The sequence below is a fragment of the Topomyia yanbarensis genome, chromosome 2 (genome assembly GCF_030247195.1).
Source record: "Topomyia yanbarensis strain Yona2022 chromosome 2, ASM3024719v1, whole genome shotgun sequence".
Lineage (NCBI taxonomy): Eukaryota > Metazoa > Arthropoda > Insecta > Diptera > Culicidae > Topomyia > Topomyia yanbarensis.
This window is the reverse complement of record NC_080671.1, coordinates 9,740,390-9,761,325: the sequence shown is the minus strand read 5'-3', so window position 1 is coordinate 9,761,325 and position 20,936 is coordinate 9,740,390. Positions and strand designations below refer to the sequence as shown.

Genomic DNA, 20,936 nt, shown 5'->3' with positions numbered 1-20,936 from the left:
CTTCAAAAGGAAAACATGTCCTACCTTATGGCATCGCTGGTCATCACAATTCACAAAGTCATTGAAAATCAACACCGAACAAAACATTCCTCCCAAAAACACTTGATTACATTTTCTGTTTTGTTGTCACCCACGATTTTTGAATTTGAAATCATGTTGTGGACATTATTATGAGCCAATTGGACAACTCTCGACAACGATTACGGCTCAAAAGCCAACTGTCAAAATTCTCTTTCAAAGGAAATTCCGGAAAAACTCGCCAATCACATATGTTGGTAGTAAACAAAAGAGAAAAGGTTTCTCTTTCATTAACTGCTGTGAACTGTGTTCGACCAGTAACAGTTTGTCCGGAATTTCCTTTCAAAGAGAACTTTGACAGTAGGTTTTTAAGCCGTAATCATATGTTCGTCGAGAACTCATAACTTATTTTAATTTTGTGTTATTGCAAAACAGTGTCTTTTAGGCATACAAATTTTAATGTCTGCAACTTTCTTCAAAAATGCGATATTTTCACATAAATTTCAAACGTAAGACCAAATACAAATTTGTATTTGGTCAGACATTAAAAACATCGTTCGCAGTTTTTGTTTTTAATTTCCGACTATTCCGCGCATCTCTTTACTGAATCAATATTGTGCCTTGCAGGATAATCGCTCGATATGCGATTATATGAAAGCTCAATTGAGATAGGCGCGTGACAGCCGCCTATATAAATTTATAGGCAGCTTTTTCCTTGAAGCTTTCGAAAAGCACACAGCTGGCAGAAAAATAAAGCTCCACTGAAATCTGCTTGCGGAGCAACTGCGGCTATATTTGATGCGCCTTTCAGACGCCCGCAATGTGAGATTTTATTATAAGTGCGACAATATTTTTGGTAGCTCTCATCACCACTTTTCGATGAGAACGTCGAATTCATGCAATCTTTGTAACTTGTAAGTGTCATTTTCATTATTTTGTATCAGTGTCTCCAGCGTCTTGCTCGGTTGTGAATATTTTTTTCAGTTCAGAGCGTAATAAATATTGAATCAATTATTAAATTCTATTCACTTAATACTAAGTTTTGTTTCACAGGCAATGGATCGTAATAAACCGAGTTCCAGTGCTCGATCCACGAAAAAGCAGATAAGTCTACCACAAAGTGAACTTTTTGCGCTGGGCTCTAAATCTGCCGGTAGCTCCAGAGATGATGGTAAAGGCAAGGCTAGTGTCGGCAGTGTGTCCGAACGTAAACGGGACTCTTCTGTACTGGCAAGTGCTGCGGTAAAAAAGATTAAGCTGGCCAGTTCCGGAGGCGCTTCATCGAATCTTCCTGGAACTAGTAAGCCATCATCCGGTGGAGATAGTTCTAGTTCCAGTAGTGTGCTTGAATATTGGGAACAGATGGCACTGGACTGCGACTCGGTTGATTTGGTGTCGTCCGTACTAAGTTCAATTGATCAACAGGATAGTGACAGTGTTGTTGGATATATTTGCGGTGCCATCAAGTTACTGATTTCGCCAAAATCAAAGTCAGAATCGGTTCTCTCACTTTCATTGTTGTACCTAGCTAAAATAAGGCCCCACTTGTTTTGCAACGAGACCATCACTTCTGCCTTGATTGCTGTATTGAAAAGGGACAGTCAGAACTCGTTCAAGGGACGCAATAATCCGACTGTTCATGTATTGGCTTGCAATCTGTTGGCTAGAGGTTACAGCGATAAAAAGCAGTGGCCGGAAACTTTGATTCGTGCGTACATAGACGATGCGATGAACGATCGAGTTTGGGTGGACTACGAAGAATGTGCTCCCTTTACTGATAATTGTGTAGCTGCGTTTGGGACAAAAATTCCACCTAAGTGGATGCTGCAGCCGGAACTTAGTACGTTGAACCCGAGTGCAAGGGAAAATCCAGCGCTCGATGAGGAACACTCTACCGATAGTGGAATGTTCGGTGATGCCTTGGGAAAAGATGCAGATGCGAATCCACCACGTTTTGTCCATATTCAGGATCAAATCGAGAAGATGGTAGTGGATGCTGCTAAAGATCAGCTTAACCGCAGACAGGCGCCTGATTGCTCAACAAGAAACTTTCTCAAATTTTTGTCTTTAGCCTGTGGAATTCCGGAGATTAGAGCGGTAGCTATTCCGCGTTTAGAGCTATGGATTCATAACGGTAAACTAATGAAACCTGCCCAAGAACTGCTGACTTTCATTTGTTACAATGTTACCGGTCAAACTTCAAAAGATCAAGAAGTCCTATCCAATTTAGTCAAGATGAGACTCAAAACCAAACCGTTGATTAATATTTTTATGATTTGTCTCAAAGAAATGATAAATAGTCAGGAAGAAATTTTAACGTTGATGTTAAAATATGTGATTCAAAACGAGCTTTCTAATGCTCGAAACCCAAATAATATGGGAATGCTTGCGACTATGTTCCAGGCAAAACCGTCGGAATCTGCTACGCATCTGGCGGAGATCTACCAAGAATGTCTCCTTCAGCGAGAAGATGTGCTAAGAACTCTGAGAGTATTTCTACGAGAATTGGTCAAAATGTTACGCTATGATATCCATTTGATGGTGTTCTGTAAAGCGCTCCTGATCAATCGACCAGATTTGACTCCACAAATCGCAAATTTCGAGTTCCGCGACAGAATCTTTCACTCTATTGCAGATCTAATCTGCCTTTGTATGTTCCTTTCGGTTTCACCGCAAATACGAGAATCCAATGCATCAATACGAAGCGGTCGAGAACCGAAGAGTTCACCTGCGTTAACTACATTCTACCAACAAATGTCCACGATTCAGTTTGATGCCTTGACATGGATGCACGAAGTAGTTCCACTTCTCTACAAACCATCACCCAACGATTTTAAAATAGCTTTCCACAAAATATTGTTGCTAGACCCTCCAGAAGCCTACGCCAAAGGTGACCAATGGCCACCAGAACCAGAGCGAGCTCCACTTCTAAGAATAGTGTCGGAAATTCCCCTACAACAGAACTCCATGCTACGTATTATTCTCATCGGCATCACCAAAGAAATCCCTTTCACCATTCCGGACACGATGGAAATCATCGAGCAACTCGTTCGCCGAGCAGGGTCGCTGCGTCACATTGATTACCCACCATTGGAAGTGGCTAATCTGGAAATTATTGATCTCTTGTTCAAAATGTCCGAGTATCACCATCCGGATAACATCGTTCTACCGCCAAACTATGAACCACCAAACCTTGCCATAGCTTCTTTATACTGGAAGACCTGGATCATACTGCTTCTAATATCATCCCACAATCCATCCATGTTTGGATCGTTCTGCTGGGAACAGTATCCGATGCTGCGTACTCTAATGGAGATGTGCATTACCAATCAGATTGGACCGACAAAATCATCGGACGAAGAATTACAGGTCTCTACCGGCGAAAAAGCGCACATTCTTGAGTTTGAAAATCATCTGGCCTCGAATGTGATCACCGAACAAAACAGTCTACTACTATCTCAATTAATTCTCATGGATCCCCGAGGAGTCGCCCGTCGACCACCAAACCATGTGCTAGAACAGATCCAATCCCTTAACGTGACTCACCGATTGGGCCATCTGCTGTGTCGAAGTCGCAAACCTGATTTATTGCTCGAAATTATTCAACGTCAGGGAACATCCCAATCTATGCCGTGGCTAGCCGATTTGGTGCAAAATAGCGATGGGGATTTTAACCACCTGCCGGTGCAGTGTCTGTGCGAGTTTCTGCTATCCAATTCCAGCACGGTTGTGGTGGAGAACAGCCGTGAAGCGGAACTTTTGGTATTTTTGCAAAAGGTCATACAGGACGAGACAGGCGATCATCAGATGATTTGTGAGATTTTTGAGTACTTCCTGAGAAGGTTGTCTTCTTTTTCGAATCAAGCGCGGAAGTCGGCCATTCGGGGATTGAAGCTATTGCTGAAGGTGAGTGGTTTTATTTTATTTTTGTTCCGATTATAGACGTTTTAATCCCTCCCCTGGGTTGATGGGACAATTGCTTTAAAATGGTTATTGCATTATGCCTCTATAGTAGGGTTACCAAATGTGCTGAGCACAAATTAAGGACACGTCGTCTACCGAGACAAGTTTTAATGATGTAGCAATGCCGACTGTAAATAATCATATTTTAAATCTGCTTTGCTTAGAATCCGAACAATTTATTAATTCTGTAAATCAATCCAAATCTGACCGCAAGAGCTGTGATCGGATTTGGAATGATTTGAAAGCGATTTGTTTAAAAATACACTTGTTTCAGTGGTGAAAGTTTCGTCTTGATACAATCACTAGTAAAATAGTTATGCTAGATGGAATACGAGAAAAAAATTATCCTGCACACCCACTGTGAAAACCTTCAAGCATTCAAGCTTACCCTGAAGCAGATGGTCTGGCAAGGAATTTGAAGCTGCAGACCAATCTTTTCATCCACGGAAAAAACGATGTTTTCGAAACTGTACAAGTAAGAATGCCTGTAGAAATGCTTACTACCTTCTATTAACGTTTGCAGAAGCTTAATTTAGTTCCGGCCAGATTTGGCAAGCTAACAGCTCCCAGCTGTACTGCCGCTAGAACCATAATTGTCCCATATGTATACTGCCGCTAGAAGCATAATTGTCCCATGTGTATAGGGATTCCCATAGCACATGGGACAGTTATGCTTCTAGCGGCAGTGTAGGAGGTGCTAAAAATAAAGTGGATTTCGTCCATAATACACCCAACTGTTTCCAATTCCTTCCAATCGAAAAGTGTTGGGTAATTATCATGAGGATTTTAAGGAAAACTAGAGAGACGACTTAGGGACGCTGCACACATAGCTCGGTTTTGAAAAAAAAATGCCAATGAAGTTGAAATCGATAACATTCTTCCAATATTTCTACAAAAGCTCCGCTAAACAAGTACCAGTTTGCATATCAAAAGGGCAAATCTACGGAAACAAACCCTACCTTAGTGACACTTATTGAGAAAACCCCCGATTTCAAGGAAATAGCAATTTGCGCTTTTCTTAACATCGAGGGTGCTGGATTCTTGCAATGCTGAAGATTCGAGAGATCACAGCAACGTTGGGAGACACGAAAGCAACTATAACATTCAATAGAGGTTGTCCCCAGGGAGGTGTGCTATCAGCCCTGCTCTGGTCACTAGTGGTGGGCGATCTTCTCAATGATCTGACGAAAATGGGTTTCGAGATTGTTTGATATGCAGATGACATTGTCCTAATTGTGAGGGGAAAACATGAATCTGTACTAAGCGATCGGATTCAACTAGCCCTAAACTTCATCATGACAAGATGTTTCAAAGAGGGACTCAACGTGAACCCTGCAAAAACGGTCATTGTACCATTTACCAATAGGAAAAAACTGAAGTTGGTTCCCCCAACTCTCAGTGGAACTACAATCAACTACGCAGAAGAAGCAAAACACCTAGGTGTTATCCTAGACAAAAAACTGAATTGGAACTCGCACCTGACATACGCCGTTAATAAAGCAACAACAGCACTGTGGGCGTGCAGTAAACTCTTCGGGAAAACTTGGGGTCTCAAACCGAGGTTGGCTTGGTGGTCCTACACGACCATCGCCAGACCACGATTAACTTATTCCTCCATTGTGTGGTGGCCCAAAGTTAAGCAAAAGACCGCCCAAGCTAAACTAACTAAAGTTCAGAGGCTAGCCTGCCTCTTCATCACAGGCGCTATGAAATCAACACCCACTACAGCTATGGAAGCCATATTTCATCTACCTTCGTTGCACAAACATGTTATGAAGGAGGCGAGACTTGGCTCTCTGAGAGTGCTAAAGGGTAAACCACTATTTCATGGGAATTTAAATGGTCACCTGAGTATAATAAAGGAACTCAAACTAAACCCTGTCTTGACAACAGTTCAAGATAAAATGGAGGCTAAACCGAACTTCGATATCTCATATGAGGTCCACATAGTGGATCGTCAGATGTGGGATGTAGGGGGTCCTATACTGCCGTGATATACATAGCAGTCCCACCTGCATAGGAAACCCATAGCAAATGGGACTGTTATGCGGATCACGGCAGTATACTGCCTCAAGGTACAATATTATTCTATACGGATGGTTCTAAAATGGGTGAGCTGAATGGTTCGGGAGTCTACGGACCAAGAATTAAAGAAGCGATATCAATGGGAAAGTGGCCTACAGTTTTCCAGGCAGGGGTATATGCAATATACACCTGCTCGGAGGTCTGTAGGAAACGAAACTACACACATACAAAAATCGCAATCTGCTCGGACAGCCAAGCAGCACTGTTGGCATTGAGGTCGTCGAAATGTGAGTCCAAACTGATTTGGGAGTGCATCACATCTTTACAACAACTGGCAACTCGGAATAAAGTAATGATATTCTGAGTACCTGGCTACCAAGGAATCGATGGTAACGAAGTGGCCGACGAATTAGCCAGGTGTGGTTCATCAAACACGTTTGTTAGACCAGAACCGTTCCTAGGTATATCTACCTGTGCCATTAAACTAGAACTTTCGGCTTGGGCAAGAGACCAACTACTAAACGACTGGCGTACCGTAGAAGGCGCTCAACAAGCTAAGAAATTTATACATTCAGATACAACGAGAGCCAAAAAACTAATACAGTCGTGATTCGCTGGTTGGGCCACACCTCTGTCCGACTAACGAATTTGATTCGTTAGTTGGACCGACTGACAGATGTCAAAAATTCTCCAAAGGAGATGTTAGCAGTGTAATTGCATCTATTCACATCTCTAATAATTGTCAGATTGATTGTCAAGGTAAATTTGACATAAGATTTTGACATTCAGATGCTTTTTAGTTGGACAATGGTCCAACTAGCGGAGGTCCAACTAAAAAGCGGTCCAGTTAAAAAATGTCCAACCAGCGAATCACGACTGTAGATCTAAAACGTAAAGACTTACGTATAATCACAGGTTTATTTACGGGACATTGTCCTGCTAAGTATCATCTGAAAAAAATTGGCAAAAAGTCAAGATGGCTTTTGTCGATTTTGTAACTACAAGCCCGAGAGCTCGCAACATATTCTCTGCCAGTGTGCAGTACTATTTCTTCGAAGGGAGCGATACTTCGGAAGGCATCTTATGACGCCTCACGAGATATAGCATACCTGTCCCAAACGGATCCTCAGCTACATTAATAATGTGCTACCCGGTTGGGACGACACATGTGGACAAACAAACAACTCGCTTCCAACTACATTGGATTCGGGCAATTTGTAACATGTAGAGCAAACAGGGGCAGCCACAAAAGATAACCTGAATAGTGGTCGCAGTGGCAAAGTTTACCCTAACAAAAAAAAGTCAGCTTTGGGACCTGTAATACAGACCACATCGTCATCTCCAAGCTGCCTTAGCGTGCAGCAATTGACAAAACATTCGTCAATATCACTCACGGGGGGCTTAGACATGAGCCCTGGGGAAGGCCCATGTAGCTAATTCGTAATGTCGATAAATCGCCATGCGAAAAATGCCTGTGTTTTTTAGACAATAAGTTTAGCAAAAAGTTGTTTAAATCGGTGAAAGGCCATGCTGGTGCAACTTTTTAGAAAGAATGTTGATAGAAACTAAATCAAAAGCCCCCTTAGTATCCAAGAAAACAGATACCATCTCGTCGCTGTTGTGCTATCTTATGACAAACGCCATTTTGGGGTAAACTGAGTTAGATATGCCGCATTACTTGTTTGAAAAATCTCTACAAAGTGGCGTTTTCAGAATTTTGAAATTCTACTTGGTTACTTAGATATAGCGAGAAACATGATGAGAAATTGTGAGTTTTTTGCTTCAAATCACTGTATCTGGGGATTTGCTCAAGTTGTATTGAAGTTTTAGATGTTTGTATTTGTGAAAATGTCTGAGAAATAACAATGGCATAAACATTTTCAAAAGAAAATTACATGAGTTGTGAGAAAAACACAGTTTTAGTTTTAAACTGGAAATAAAGGATATTTGGCAAAACTGTAACCAAAAATGACAATTTTTTCTTGATTCCCTGACTCATTTCCTTCAAAATGCGTTTCACCGATTGTTTATAGACCATATGAACGCAAATATATGAATAAAAGTTAAAAATTGATGTTTTTTTTCTATTGAACGTTTTCCATGCACGATTATGACACGTCTTACAAATTTTGCCATCAATACACGCCTGTGACACGTGTAAGTGCGACGTTTGTTTACATTCATAGTAAAAACTCGAAACATAGTCAACCGATCTTCGTAATATTTGAGAGATTAATGCAGAATAGATAGAAGCGTCAATTGTCTTCTTTGGATTGTTTATAGTATTTATAAGTTTCAAGACATTCAATCTCAAACTTTAAATATCGTTTTTCTCGAGATGTGCTAAATGGCGCTTGTCATAAGATAGCACAACAGCGACGATCTGCTCTTTGTTAGAATGGGCCATTTGAATTTCTGTTGAGAGCAACGCAAGACAATCCTTTGTCCCTTTTGCCTTTGCGGAAGCCAAATTGTGTATCTGACAGTAAGCCATTTGTTTCGATCCTACTGTCGAGGCGAAACAAGATCATTTTCTCGAACAACTTTAGGATACAGGACAGCTTTGCAATCGGTCGATACGAGTTGTGGTCGGAGACGTTGTTGATTAATATTCCTGGCATTATCTTTCCATTTTAAGGCGCTTCAAACACCCGGTAAGATGGCGTCTGCATCGATCCAATCGGAAAATGTACTGCAAATCGGATACTGATGTCCCAGTTATCTTTAGGTGTGTGTGCACACAAACTAGACATGTTTCCGCGATGTTAATACCAGAAAAAACCATGTTTTGAAATGTATGAAAAAACGCAAAACACGAAAAAGGCCCTTGGTCTACTTGATGCACAACTATCTAGGCGTATTGTAATAACCATCTGAAAGCAAGGTTCTTTAAAACTGATGCACGAAATATGCTTGACAATGTTTGCAATACCGTCAAACCCATCAACGTAGAGGAGGGTGAAAATCAAAATTTATTGAACTTATAACTAAAACTAGGCAAGTTTTAGGAATTTTACAATTTACGTCTACATTGAAATATATCAAATAAATGTGGTCAATGTCGGACTAAGTAACGTCGGTTCCATGAATAATGCTAGGCAAAATCCATTGCGTGAAACTCGTAGAGCTCGGGATTATCAGTGCAGTTGTACGAAGAGCGCGATGATGACGAAATAACGCAGTGTGATGTTTGCGATAAGTTAATTCGCCCTTGCTGTAAGACAGCATTCCTCCCACCACTACCAGCAGCCGAATAACAACAGCATCGAAGTCCGTCTTTGGCGGAAAACAGGACGCCATCGGCTGAATTCAAGAACAAAGTTGGATCTGCTCGAACTGAAACAAGGCGGTTGAGGGAACTCAAACTTCGAAGACTCGAGAAAGAGTTCGAGATGGAGAAGCGGTTTCTTGAGCGAAGGTGCGAGGTTCTGAAGAAATACGCCAGCGAATCATTGTTAGTAGCGGAATCAACGAAGGAGCCCACGCTTCGAAGGTAGAAGAGTGGTTAGCTGAAATGGAACGTGTCGATGAAGCTGAAGATTTAGAGGCAGATGAAGTAAGTACGGAACGTCTCGGATAAGAACACTACTAGGCTCTAGATGTCATCAAGCAGACCAGTACATACCAGTTTCGATTCACTTAAACTCGCTTTGGTTCACTAACCCATAAGCAACGTGGTAATCGTAAGACGGTCAGATTTTCTTCAATCCTAGAAGTCTACTTCCAGCAGTCAACACGAGAGGTGCCATCCCTAGAGTTCGCCCAAATGAACGTCCACGCTAGACATGCGTCGCACCATCCGTCGCAGGATCGATCGCAGATGAATCCTAGGCGGGCGTTCATCCCTTCGACGAATCATCGTATCCGGATAGGACATGGTAATTCGCAACAATGTGAAGCAGTGACAATCCCCTATCGAGCAGGTCTATCAAGAGGCGGTCGACACAATCATCGAGTAACACTAAGTTGGTAATATGGTGAGTACTGAGACCGCTCGCACTAAAAGAACTCACGAGTTAGGTTTGAAATTTTAAACTGGATATCAAACTACCGCAGCCATGGCAAAACTGGAACATACAACGACGAAAGAGAATAGTCTAAACATCGGTGATGAAGCTAATATAGAAAAGCAATGTGGTGGCATACGGAATGTGGCGGAATACGACAACAGACCGATGCAATTTCACGTTAGAATGAAAATCTGCTCTTCAGTAGTCGGCGGTCAACCAAACACAGAACGCACGTTGGTGATGGTGTACGATCCACTGGGGTTTATTGAGCATTTTCCTGAAGGATCTCCTGTATGAAATATGTAGAACATCGGTAGCTGGGAAGATCCTATAGAAGACACGCAGATCGAGAAATGATTGACGTGGCGTATGGTGTTTCCGAAGATTACCGAACGTTAACGACCCTAAAGGCTGAGGTTTGGTCATTTGTGGACGCGTGTCAAAACGGTTTTGCAGCATCTTCGATTTTGTGAGGGGCTCGTGATTGAAAGCTCTTTGGTGGGAACGAAAACAAGAGTAGCTCCATTAAAATTCCTGTCCATCCCGAAGTCCGAGTAGCAAGTGGCCTTACTCGGTGTCTGATTGGCGGATACGATAATTGTGTTACTGTTTATGACGGTTAGCTAGCAGTACTTCTGGAAAAATTCCAAGTACTTGTTATGCGCGCTAAGATCCCATCACCGGCTATGTAGCGTTGTATTTCGCGTCAGTGAAATTTTAGAGTCGACGTAAGTTGGCGAGTGGCGTTGGATTCTGACAAAGTAGAACATCACCGACGAAGGAACGAAGTCGACCCCTGTTCCGAATCTATCATCGAACACTCGCAGGATCTATCGACCAGAAGTTCTTGGGCAAATCGGACAGGTTTGGCTTGCGTTTCTTAGCTTCGGGATACCGACGAAAACGGAGCTTTGTCCACATAAACAATCAACTATTCCGTGACGCTTTCCTAAACGAGAATGGAGTTAACTTCCAGGCTACAAGCAAGGTGATCAAGCAGGCGATGGAGCAGCTCGCTTTCGGAAAAGTAGCGAATATATCAACAGCCGCATCAAGTGGACCTTTAATCCGCCGGTCAACTGGTTGGCCACGGAGATGAGAGTACTACTTTAACATCGTCGGTGGACTTTGACTTCTATTCTGCGCAATGCTATGAACGCGCAGAAATCTTTCGCGCTCTCGCTTTGATTTTTCCTTTCGCAAACCTTGCTTGAAGAACAGGGATGCTTCTCCGTACGACGCCACCTCGCTTGTGTCCTTCACGATGTTTGACAGTTGAATAGAGTACGCAATATTACGATGTTACTCTTCCTTCGATAGCGCACCCACTTCAGCTAAGTTTCTGCTGGCAGCTTCTTTATCAGCTCTTGTATCAGCATCGGGCTCATTTGTAGCTTCGAGATGATCTGTTAATTGTTGTACTATCATCCCGGAGCAAATGAAGCTCGGTAGGCGGTCTGCATTTTGGACCTTTTTATCAGCATATTGAGAAATTTCTCAGGGCGTTCAAACAACATCCGTAAAGTTTCGATGATCTTCGAAACCGCTTTGAATAACAGAAATCGGCTTCTGAAGGCTTTCAATACCTCTTTTCTCAGGCATTCTTGAAGCTGCGCTAAATTTTCGAGATAATAAAACCCGCACGCTTTCGTCGACGCCTCATAACTGGTTATGATCATTGGCCATTCCTCCAACTTTCCAGAAAAGGTTGGTAATTTTTTGGAAAGGAACTGGTGCGGAGACAACTGGGACTTCGTAAGTTTCTTTCGATGACTTGGTGGTCTCTGCATCCTTCCGCTCTTCCTCTTTGTCGGAATTCTCTTCTTTGTTTTCGATACTTCCTTCCGCTTTTAAACTATCTTCCTCTTTCTCGGCACTATTTTCTTCCTCTTCAGAACTCTGTTTCGCCGCTCTCGTTCTCCGCTTCCGAAGATTTTTCTTCAGAAATATTTCCATTCTCAAATTCCGAAACTTTTTTCACTTTCTTTATTTTTCTACTGCTACTACTGTCCTTCCTTGGGGCTTCCAGGTGACCAACAGGTGTTTCATTTTTGTCTCGACCAATCAGGAAACTTCCCGGTAGCATTGGAGGACCTCCAACTAGCTTTATTCAACGCTTGGCATCCACTTTCGGTTTTGAATGCTTACGGTACGCTCCTCGAATATCAGAAAGATTCACGACCACCAAATCTGCATCTCCAGGCTTTCCATTTCCCGACTTTTTCTTCTCCGGCTTTGTTTTTTCTGCTTGTATAATTTCCGATTTCGTTTTCTTTTGCTTCTTCTTCTTTGAGTCATCTTTATCCATTTGTTGAGCGCCAATTTCCTGCATTCTACTGCTATCAGTATCCTTGCTCCGCATCGGCTTCAACTGCAGCAGCTTATCATCCATTTCCGTCCGAATTTCGTTGAGTTTCTTCTGGTGGTCTTTTTATTCCGCAAATTTCTGTTCCATTTACTCCTTCTCGTACTTGAACAGGGCGACCAGCGTTTCATCCTTGAGTAGTAAAGAATTAAATTTGTTCTAAGTTTCTATTCTAAGTGAGGTGTTTTTCCGCTGTAGCTGTGGTGTGCACAGCTATATGAAATTCATCGTGTTTCTACTGGTGACTGTGACGTGCACAGTATCTGGTGGCTCATACGTCGTGTGCTGGCAGCTGTTGTGTTGTCTGTCGGCGGTCTATCCTAGTGTTGGTGGCTGTGGTGTGCACGACTATCGGTTATGTTGCATCGTACTACTAGAGCTGTGATGTGCATGGTGTCCGGTGGTTTGATAAGTGTGTGAAACAATACACTAACTTTTATTCATCTTTGAGATGGTTTTTCCAGCTTTTCATTATCTTTTGTATGCACTATTTTACAAAACTGTCTGTTAAAAGAAAAAAAGTAACAAAATACATGTATTTTCAATGAATTTTGAATATTTTTGATGCATGTTGTACGTCTCATTGGAAACGCGACATTCAATCATTTTGAGGCGAGGAATTGAATTGGCGCATTTGGTAATAAATGTTGAAAAACGTCGAAAAATATGTATTATACAAGTTTCATGTGTGCTAATTGTTTACTTTAAGTGAATTTGTCAATAAAACTAACTGAAAACTGTGCTTCTGAAGTTTCAGGTTTTCGTATGTTTTATTTATAATAAGGTTTTTACACAAAATCGCATAACCTTTTTTAAAGTGTCATTCATCCCATAAAAATACATTGCGAGAAATCGTGCGCCGAAAAATGCTACGATTGTTGTTGCGACAATTCCTTTGGAAAAACACGGACAATAAAATTTGAACCCTCCTAACCGTTTTTTAACAAAAAAAAGTGGCTCGCAAACTACGAAAACTTTTCCAAAGACTTAATTGGGTTAAGTTGTTTAGTTTTAGTATAATCTCTAAATTTGCATTCTGGGCCACAGTGTAATAGAAGAGCACAAATCATTCTTCAGCATAAACTTTCAGCAACTATGAATTTATCTCAACATATACAGGAAAGTAAAGCTTCGCTAGCATTGTTTCAAGAACCGTACTTCCATAAAGAAAAAATCTATATTGGAAAGTTACTTAACACTACCTTCATTTCTTACAACAAGACAGGCATAACTAATCCGCGTGAAATGCCTCGTGCATGCATTCTTGCAAATCGATCTCCCGAACTTTGTTACATAAGAGTTACTACTTTGGATCAGCTGGATTCAGCCTCTTTCTGAAATTTGTTGTCAGGTTTATCTTCATACTTGATTTATGGGAGGAATTGGGGTAAAACAAGTACACACGTTTCGTGCGGTCATGTTCAATCGAATACCTGGATTATTTAACATAACTTTCGATCTGCCTCTTTCCGGAATGTTGAATAAGGTTTAACCTTCCACTTGTTTTATGGTAAAAACGGGTACACACTTTTCGTAAGAGCATTCTAATTATCTTCAATCGATTTTCCAGACTTTTTTGAATTAGAATTACTACTTTTGATCAGCCGTATTTAGCCTCTTTCTGAAGGGTTGGTGCCAGGTTTAATGTCACCTTTAAATATGGAAAAATGGAGTAAGACGGGCCCACATGTTTCGTGCATTCATTCTATGTTTAATCGATTTCCTGGACTATTTAACACAAGAAATATTTTTGATCAGCATCTTTCTGTCCTTTTCTAAAATGATGCTTAGTGTATAGCTCCAAACATGCATTTTGGGAAAAATAAGGGTAAAACGGGTATACCGTTTCCTGCGGCCATTCTATCTATCTTCAATCGATTGCCGGGATTTTTTACACAAGAATTACTATTTTTTGTCATCCACATTCAGCCTACCATGGGTTTAACTTCACACTTGAGTTATGGGAGGCATTGGGGTAAAACGGGCACACATGTTTCGTGCGGTCATTGTAACTATCTTCAGACAGTCGATTCCCTGGACTGTTTCGCAAAAAACATACTTTTGATCAGTCACTTTGAGCCCTTTTGCTGAAATGTTGAGTAAGGTATCAACTACACACTTGTATTATAAGAATTGGGGTATAATGACTACAAACGCTTCGTGCGGTGATTTTAATTATATTCAGTCGATATCCTGGCCTATTTTACAGCTTGAGCTTGAGCTTGTGCGACCCCACCCCTGGCTGCTACTCCGTTATCGATCTGGACTAGTTGAAGTTGCACAGGGAATCAGTAGATAATTATGCTTGGGAGTAGCGAAACATCTTTCAATGTGCAACTCCTGGTAATCCTAAGGTGTTTATTGATCAATACCGACACCGGCCAGGCCCGAACGTAGATCGCGGAAGGAAAGGGAAGAAATTGTTAGTCCGATACTTGCTTTTGTTAGAGGCAGTATATACTACTGCGCACTCCACAAGTAGCACGGTAGGAGCATATTTGTTAGTAAGTATAGAAGTTGGATTCTACTTGTGTATTGTATTGTTTATTTTGGGTTTTAACCGTTAGGTCATTCGCCCATAATTCTACTTCTCCTTTACCGACGCCAGAGAGGTGACACCACTATCTAGACTAGATATCGATCCATCAACTCATGGACCAGTGACCAACGGATTTACTTCCCTTCCGAAGGAAGACGCGACCACAGATTTTTTCACCTCAGAAAAATCTCAACGACCTCGGCTGGAATTGAACCCAGGCCAACTGGAATGAGTGGCGGTCACGCTTAGCACTCAACCACCGACGCCGTCGGTCGATATCCTGTCCTATTTTACATAAGAAAAACTGCTTTTGATCAGCCGCTTTCAGCCTCTCTTAAAATATTGAGAACTTCATGGATTTATTATGGGAAGAATAAGGGGGGGTGGAAACGGGTACACCCGTTTCGTACGGTTATTCTGACTAGCTTAAATCGATTATCTGGCTTTTTTGCGTGAACCTATTTCTGAAATGTAGAGCCATGTTTAACTTTACGCTTGAGTTACGGTAGGAATCGGGGTAAAACGGGTACACACATTCCGTGCTGTCAATCTAACTATATTCAAATGATACCCGGGACTTTTTTACATAAGAATTATCACTTTGGATCAGCTGCATTTAGTCTTTTACCGAAATATAGAGCCAGGATTAACCTCAAACTTAAGTTGTTCTAAGAATTAGGGTAAAATGGGTGCATTCGATTCGTGAAATTCTTAGAACTATCTTAAATCATTTCTCTGATCTTTTTCTCTAAGAACTCGTAACTTTGGTCAGCCGCATTCAACTTTATTCCGAGTTATATATTCAGTCATGAATATAAACTTAAGCCAAAAGGGGAATCGGGGCAAAACGAGCATGACAGCGTACCGCGCGGTCATTGTATATGCCAGCAATGAATTTTTCAGACCTGCTTCCATAAAAAACTCCTTTTTGGGTAAATTTTATCCAACCTGTTCAAAAAAAAGTTACGATTTGGGTAAATTTTTTCCCACTGTGCGCTGTATCCCGTGAACAATTTTCAACTTCCCAGTAACAGATCCTTGTCCTTGTTCGCAATGAACAACCCTCTTTGTGATTAAAGCCTCCAACTAACAATAATAACAATTTTCTTCCCGTAGGTTTTCCAAGATGATAACGACCCGGTACCTATTGAAAGCAACAACTCTGACTGGTTGCTCCGCTATTTACCGATGATTCCCCACTTCGTATATGTCCGACCGAACGTAGTGCTGCAACTACGAGCTGCCTGCCAGGTGGAGAACATACCGGAACTGGTGATGGTTTACATTCAGTTCATCGCAGCTCACACATCAATGGACTCGGAAGCAGACATGCTGGAGCACGTGATGGACATGTCGCACCTGATAGTGGAACGTAGCACCATTTTTTCACACATCATTCCTACGGCAACCGATCAAAGCGAAGGTCGGGTGCAGACCCTCAACTGTCTTTTTGTGATGTTTAACAATTTCCTGATCAAGCTGAGGGAGTATAAAATCACACAAACTTTCACCGAGTATCAGGACTTGCTGTTAGTGCAGTTTGCGGACGAAAGCCAATGCCACATACATCTGAACATAATCCAAGCTTTCGTTATACTCTTGACACACTCCACCTTCATTCCAGTGGCCACACAAATTCTTGACTACTGGTTCCCAGAGGGAGCTCCTCCTCCACAGGCATTCAACATTGAAACATCCGAACCGGTACAGATATTGCCAGATTGGTTAAAACTCAAAATGATTCGGAGTAACGTCGATCGACTGGTAGATGCGGCTCTAATTGGATTGACTCCCGATCAAATCGTTTTGTTTGTGCAAAACTTTGGAACTCCTATCAACTCAATGTCTAAATTATTGGCTCTGTTGGATAGAGCCGTAATCGAACAATTCGAAGCGGTCAATAATGCTATTCTGAACAAAAAATATCTGGCGCAATTGGTGGAAATCCAGCAGGCGAGGGGCGCTAAAAACGGTCACATTTCCATGCAAGCTTTAGAACTGGACGATGAACCGGTCGGAGATCCACCGATGACGAATGTAGAAGTGTTGCGGCCGGTTCAGCTCGATTTTAGCGAAGATCCGCGTTCTCGTCCGCAACCTGATCCGAGCAAACCTGTCTCTAAGACCAAGGAGATCGAGGAAGCTGTGGAAATAATCTTAACTCATGCGACAATCAGTAGGTCGGATATGCCAAAGTACCGAAAGATAATTCAACTCTTGAACAGTGGAGGAAAGTCTGATAAGACGCAGGAGAACACGGCCAACAAGACTTTGAATTATATGGGAAGATTGTTGAAGAGCAATCAGGGACAGTATTTAATCAAGAATTGGGTTCAAAATCCACAGATGGTTTGCTTCTTCCGTTCACTGCTGGAAATTCCGCCGGAAAAGTTTGAAAACTTAAACTACTTGCTGCATATTTTGGACGAGATTATCAAATATATGAATCCCACGACAAATACAGTTCTTCTGCAGGTAATGTTTTTAAATTTTAGAATGACAAATAAACCATATTTTTCTGCTTATTCATAGATTTTGGTTGGTAAACGTCAGCAACTTATAAAAGTGGCTCAAAAGGACAATATACAAGGCCAGGAGCAATCTCAGAATCTGCTACAGGTACTGACCACCAGCAAAGCCTCGGAAGTGGAACAAAAAGGCAGACAACAACTGCGTAAGATCAGTAACGAAGAAGCGATCAACGTAATTTCTACGCTTCTGAAGGAAATAAAGATGGAAAACGCTGAATCGCAATTCGATAAACGGGGTATGCTCGTTGATTGGTTGGCCGAAGCCGATTCAGAACTGATCGGAATTAATAAGGAGCTTCAAATGGATCTGCTGTTCAATAGAAGTCTGCCAGAATTTCGTCCATATTTGCTGTCGCTACTTAGCCATCAGGCTAGCTGGGAGACTCTCTATCAAACTATCGAAATTTTGATGGAGTCATTTAATCCAAGTTTTGATCCATCCTCGGTTCTGGACTTTATCGATGCAATGACCAGGAATCCCAAACTCTGGCAAGGTCGGGACAAGGCCGTCCCGAAGCATGAACAGATTGAGTACATTTTGACACTAAAAGAGAACCAGATTAAAACTTTCATTGATTACATACTAGCGGAAGCTGTTCAGCAACGAATGTGTCAACGCGTAAAGCTCCTTCTTCAATGTATAGACAAAAAATTCGAATATTTGAGCTCAATGGTGGAATATGCCGATGCAAAGAATGATCCTTCATCTAAAAAATTTTTACAGCAACTGTATCTCAACATCCCACCAATGAAATTTATGATGCCACACATTCATGGCGTTTATGATGCTGATGTTCGTCATGCTACCGGATGTGTTGGGGATAAGTTTGCTTACTACATTCTAACTACGATCACAAACCTTTCCAACCCGAGAGATTTTCAACAAATGTCTGCTGAAATGGAACTAATAGTTAGAAAGTTATCTGCTTCTCATCCAGTGCTACTACTGCGTCAGTTGTCAGTTTTGGCGACTATGCTACAAGGTAGAGCCCATATGGATCTGCAGGTTCTTCGTGCCGAGTATCACTTCCATCTGTTTCATCAGGTAATCGGAATATTGGAACTTCTACAGCCTCTGGTATTCAACGACTGCTACCAAGTGGGCTTGCAAAACGCATTGGATTGCTACTTTGCCCTGCTTAGAAACCATGGAAATGTCAAAGAAACATACACCCTGATCTACCGCTTCATGGAATTGCTGCAAGCGTACATCAGCTCAAACCCGAAAACGGCAATCGAATACGTACAAAAGCATTCGGATCTGCTAAACGATCTTGCTCAGCAACACTATGACCTGCAATCTCTTCAACAGTTGGTGCAAGGTTTATCCATGCTTAAGCAACGCACCACCAAAGCAATCAAAACCGAACCTGAAGAACCCATTCCTGGAACATCAAAAGACAGCTTTTCCGATGATATCAAACCCAGCCAACAGACAACAGCCGCGGTTATGATGTCTCCGTACATTAAAAGTGAAGTTTTACCCCAACACTGGCCGGAGCTAACGCACGCTCTACGTTCACGTGATATCGAGGACATATCCCTGCCTCTACTGGAAGTAGACGCACTGACCGTAAAACGACCGGCTCTTCTGGAAGACATATTCGATGAAATTATACGCTTCCTAACCCATTCTTCGGGTTCGGTTCGACAGACAGCGCACGGTCTGGTCACACGTTGGCTTAAGCAAAATCCGGGAAATTCTTCCACCAACAGCACCGCACTGACGGCTTTCGTTCAGTGTCTCTATCATGAGGACGTAGCCGTCGTTCAGACGGCTCTGGATAAGGCTACAGAGTATACACTATGTTTGCAGGAGTATGCTCCACAGATTCTTAAAACCATGTTTAACCTGGGTATAGGAAATAAAATCAACACCTACAATGCGATCCGGCGCTGTGTGCAGGCACTTAAAAAGCAGCATGCTTGTTGAATGGTGATATTTTGATTCTGTTTATTGATTATCTACAGTAAAGTTGCAATGAATAAATAAACATTCACTTTATACTTCTGGTACATAACAGTTTTTCAATTTTTAGTTTAGACATCAACTCTGCGCAAATGATATTACTGCCCATGAATCCCCTACCATTCCTTGTTGCATGACTGTAAAGCCTGCTTCTTTTACTGAATGGCAGTTTTCGGATCCAGAACTGGCAGCGGCAGGGACTTTGAAATTAGAGTATCAAACAAAATGACGGTTACCCCCTTGACTATTGAGAAACCACACGGCGAAAATTGCGCCGACCCTGGGGTTAGGGTAGAGTTTCTGTGCGACTAGCGTGTGGTAGCGAAGGTAATTTACACTATTTGGTCATTGTTGCTCCAGGCATTACCTATACCAGTTTGGAGAAGCTTCGCCACCCCTCTGTCCAAAATGTAAAAATGATTCTAGATTCGCAGCAGTGCGAAGGAAGATGTCATCGCAGGGCGCGGAGAATATTGTTGCTGATATTTGCTTATTTGTTGTGTCTGCACCAACGGACCCCTTGGTCCCAATGGTGGTTGCTTAAGGTGAAGATATGTGGAAGCCACATTGCTAGGCAACGACTCGCTTGTTTACATTGAGAATCACTGAAATCTGAAGTGAAAATTCAAACGCACAAATGAGAGTTTCCGAACATTTTCCTTTGGTCATCTGCATATTGGCAGAAAATTTGAAGTTTTGTTAGTAAACGATTGAAGTTTCGCGATTGTTTTTGCAGTAGTGTGTGAATAAAGTGCATTTGAAAAAGTGCAATGAAAACGAGAAGAAAAAATACCTATAAGAGTGTTTCGAAAAGAAAACCTAAGCAAAGAGGGGTGATATTTTCGCACAAAATAGGAGCTACAGATAACATTCCGTCAAAAACTCGGATTGATTGTATAGGAAAATGTTCTGGCTTCCTTAAGTAGCAGTTTCGTGGCACACCAGCAAGGTTAGTGTGTTGAAAACCGTATTTTTATATTTGCTCATGTCAGATACATGGTTAGGCCGGGGGAGGGGTGTGTGCGGCGTAGCAGCTATGTTGTGGCTCGCATGTATAATGTCCTTAAACTTGTTATATTAAAGGATAGATAATATTTTGGCTTTTATCGAATTCCTCGTCAAGTGTGCTACGACTGGGACCCCTGGCGGTTCTCCACCGCTGACTATACCAAGAGGCTTGACCCTGATAACAGGAGCTGTCAGAAAAGTCATCGAAGTAGCAGTAACTGTTTCCGGTTGTCGGTCAGTACGTCAGTCAGATTTTAACCATGTATACCTATAAAACGTGTTTTTATATTGTTACGTTTTGCGTTTATTACGGCACTCAGTGCCCTGGATATATTGCTTGTGGCACTAAAAACTGGATTCTAACCGCACTGCGCACCTACTATTCTTCTATTAAATTCCTCTCATAGACTGGTTAGTTCGGCTGGTCTGTCTATGAAAGTACCATCTCTATCACTTGAAATACATGTGTTTTGACAGCTCGCAGTTTGATCACTCGCACTTTGAAAGT

At 41.9% G+C, this 20,936-nt stretch overlaps 1 protein-coding gene across 1 annotated transcript; it reads left to right on the top strand.

Moving 5' to 3' along the window:
* The first annotated feature begins 635 nt into the window (after window positions 1–635).
* On the top strand, window positions 636–19,459 carry LOC131678702 (integrator complex subunit 1). Its single transcript, XM_058958966.1, has 4 exons — window positions 636–1,010; window positions 1,072–3,924; window positions 16,037–17,395; window positions 17,453–19,459. Exons 2-4 carry the CDS (start codon window positions 1,075–1,077, stop codon window positions 19,382–19,384), a joined length of 6,141 nt encoding a protein of 2,046 aa, XP_058814949.1. The 5' UTR covers window positions 636–1,010; window positions 1,072–1,074; the 3' UTR covers window positions 19,385–19,459.
* The last annotated feature ends 1,477 nt before the right edge of the window (window positions 19,460–20,936 follow it).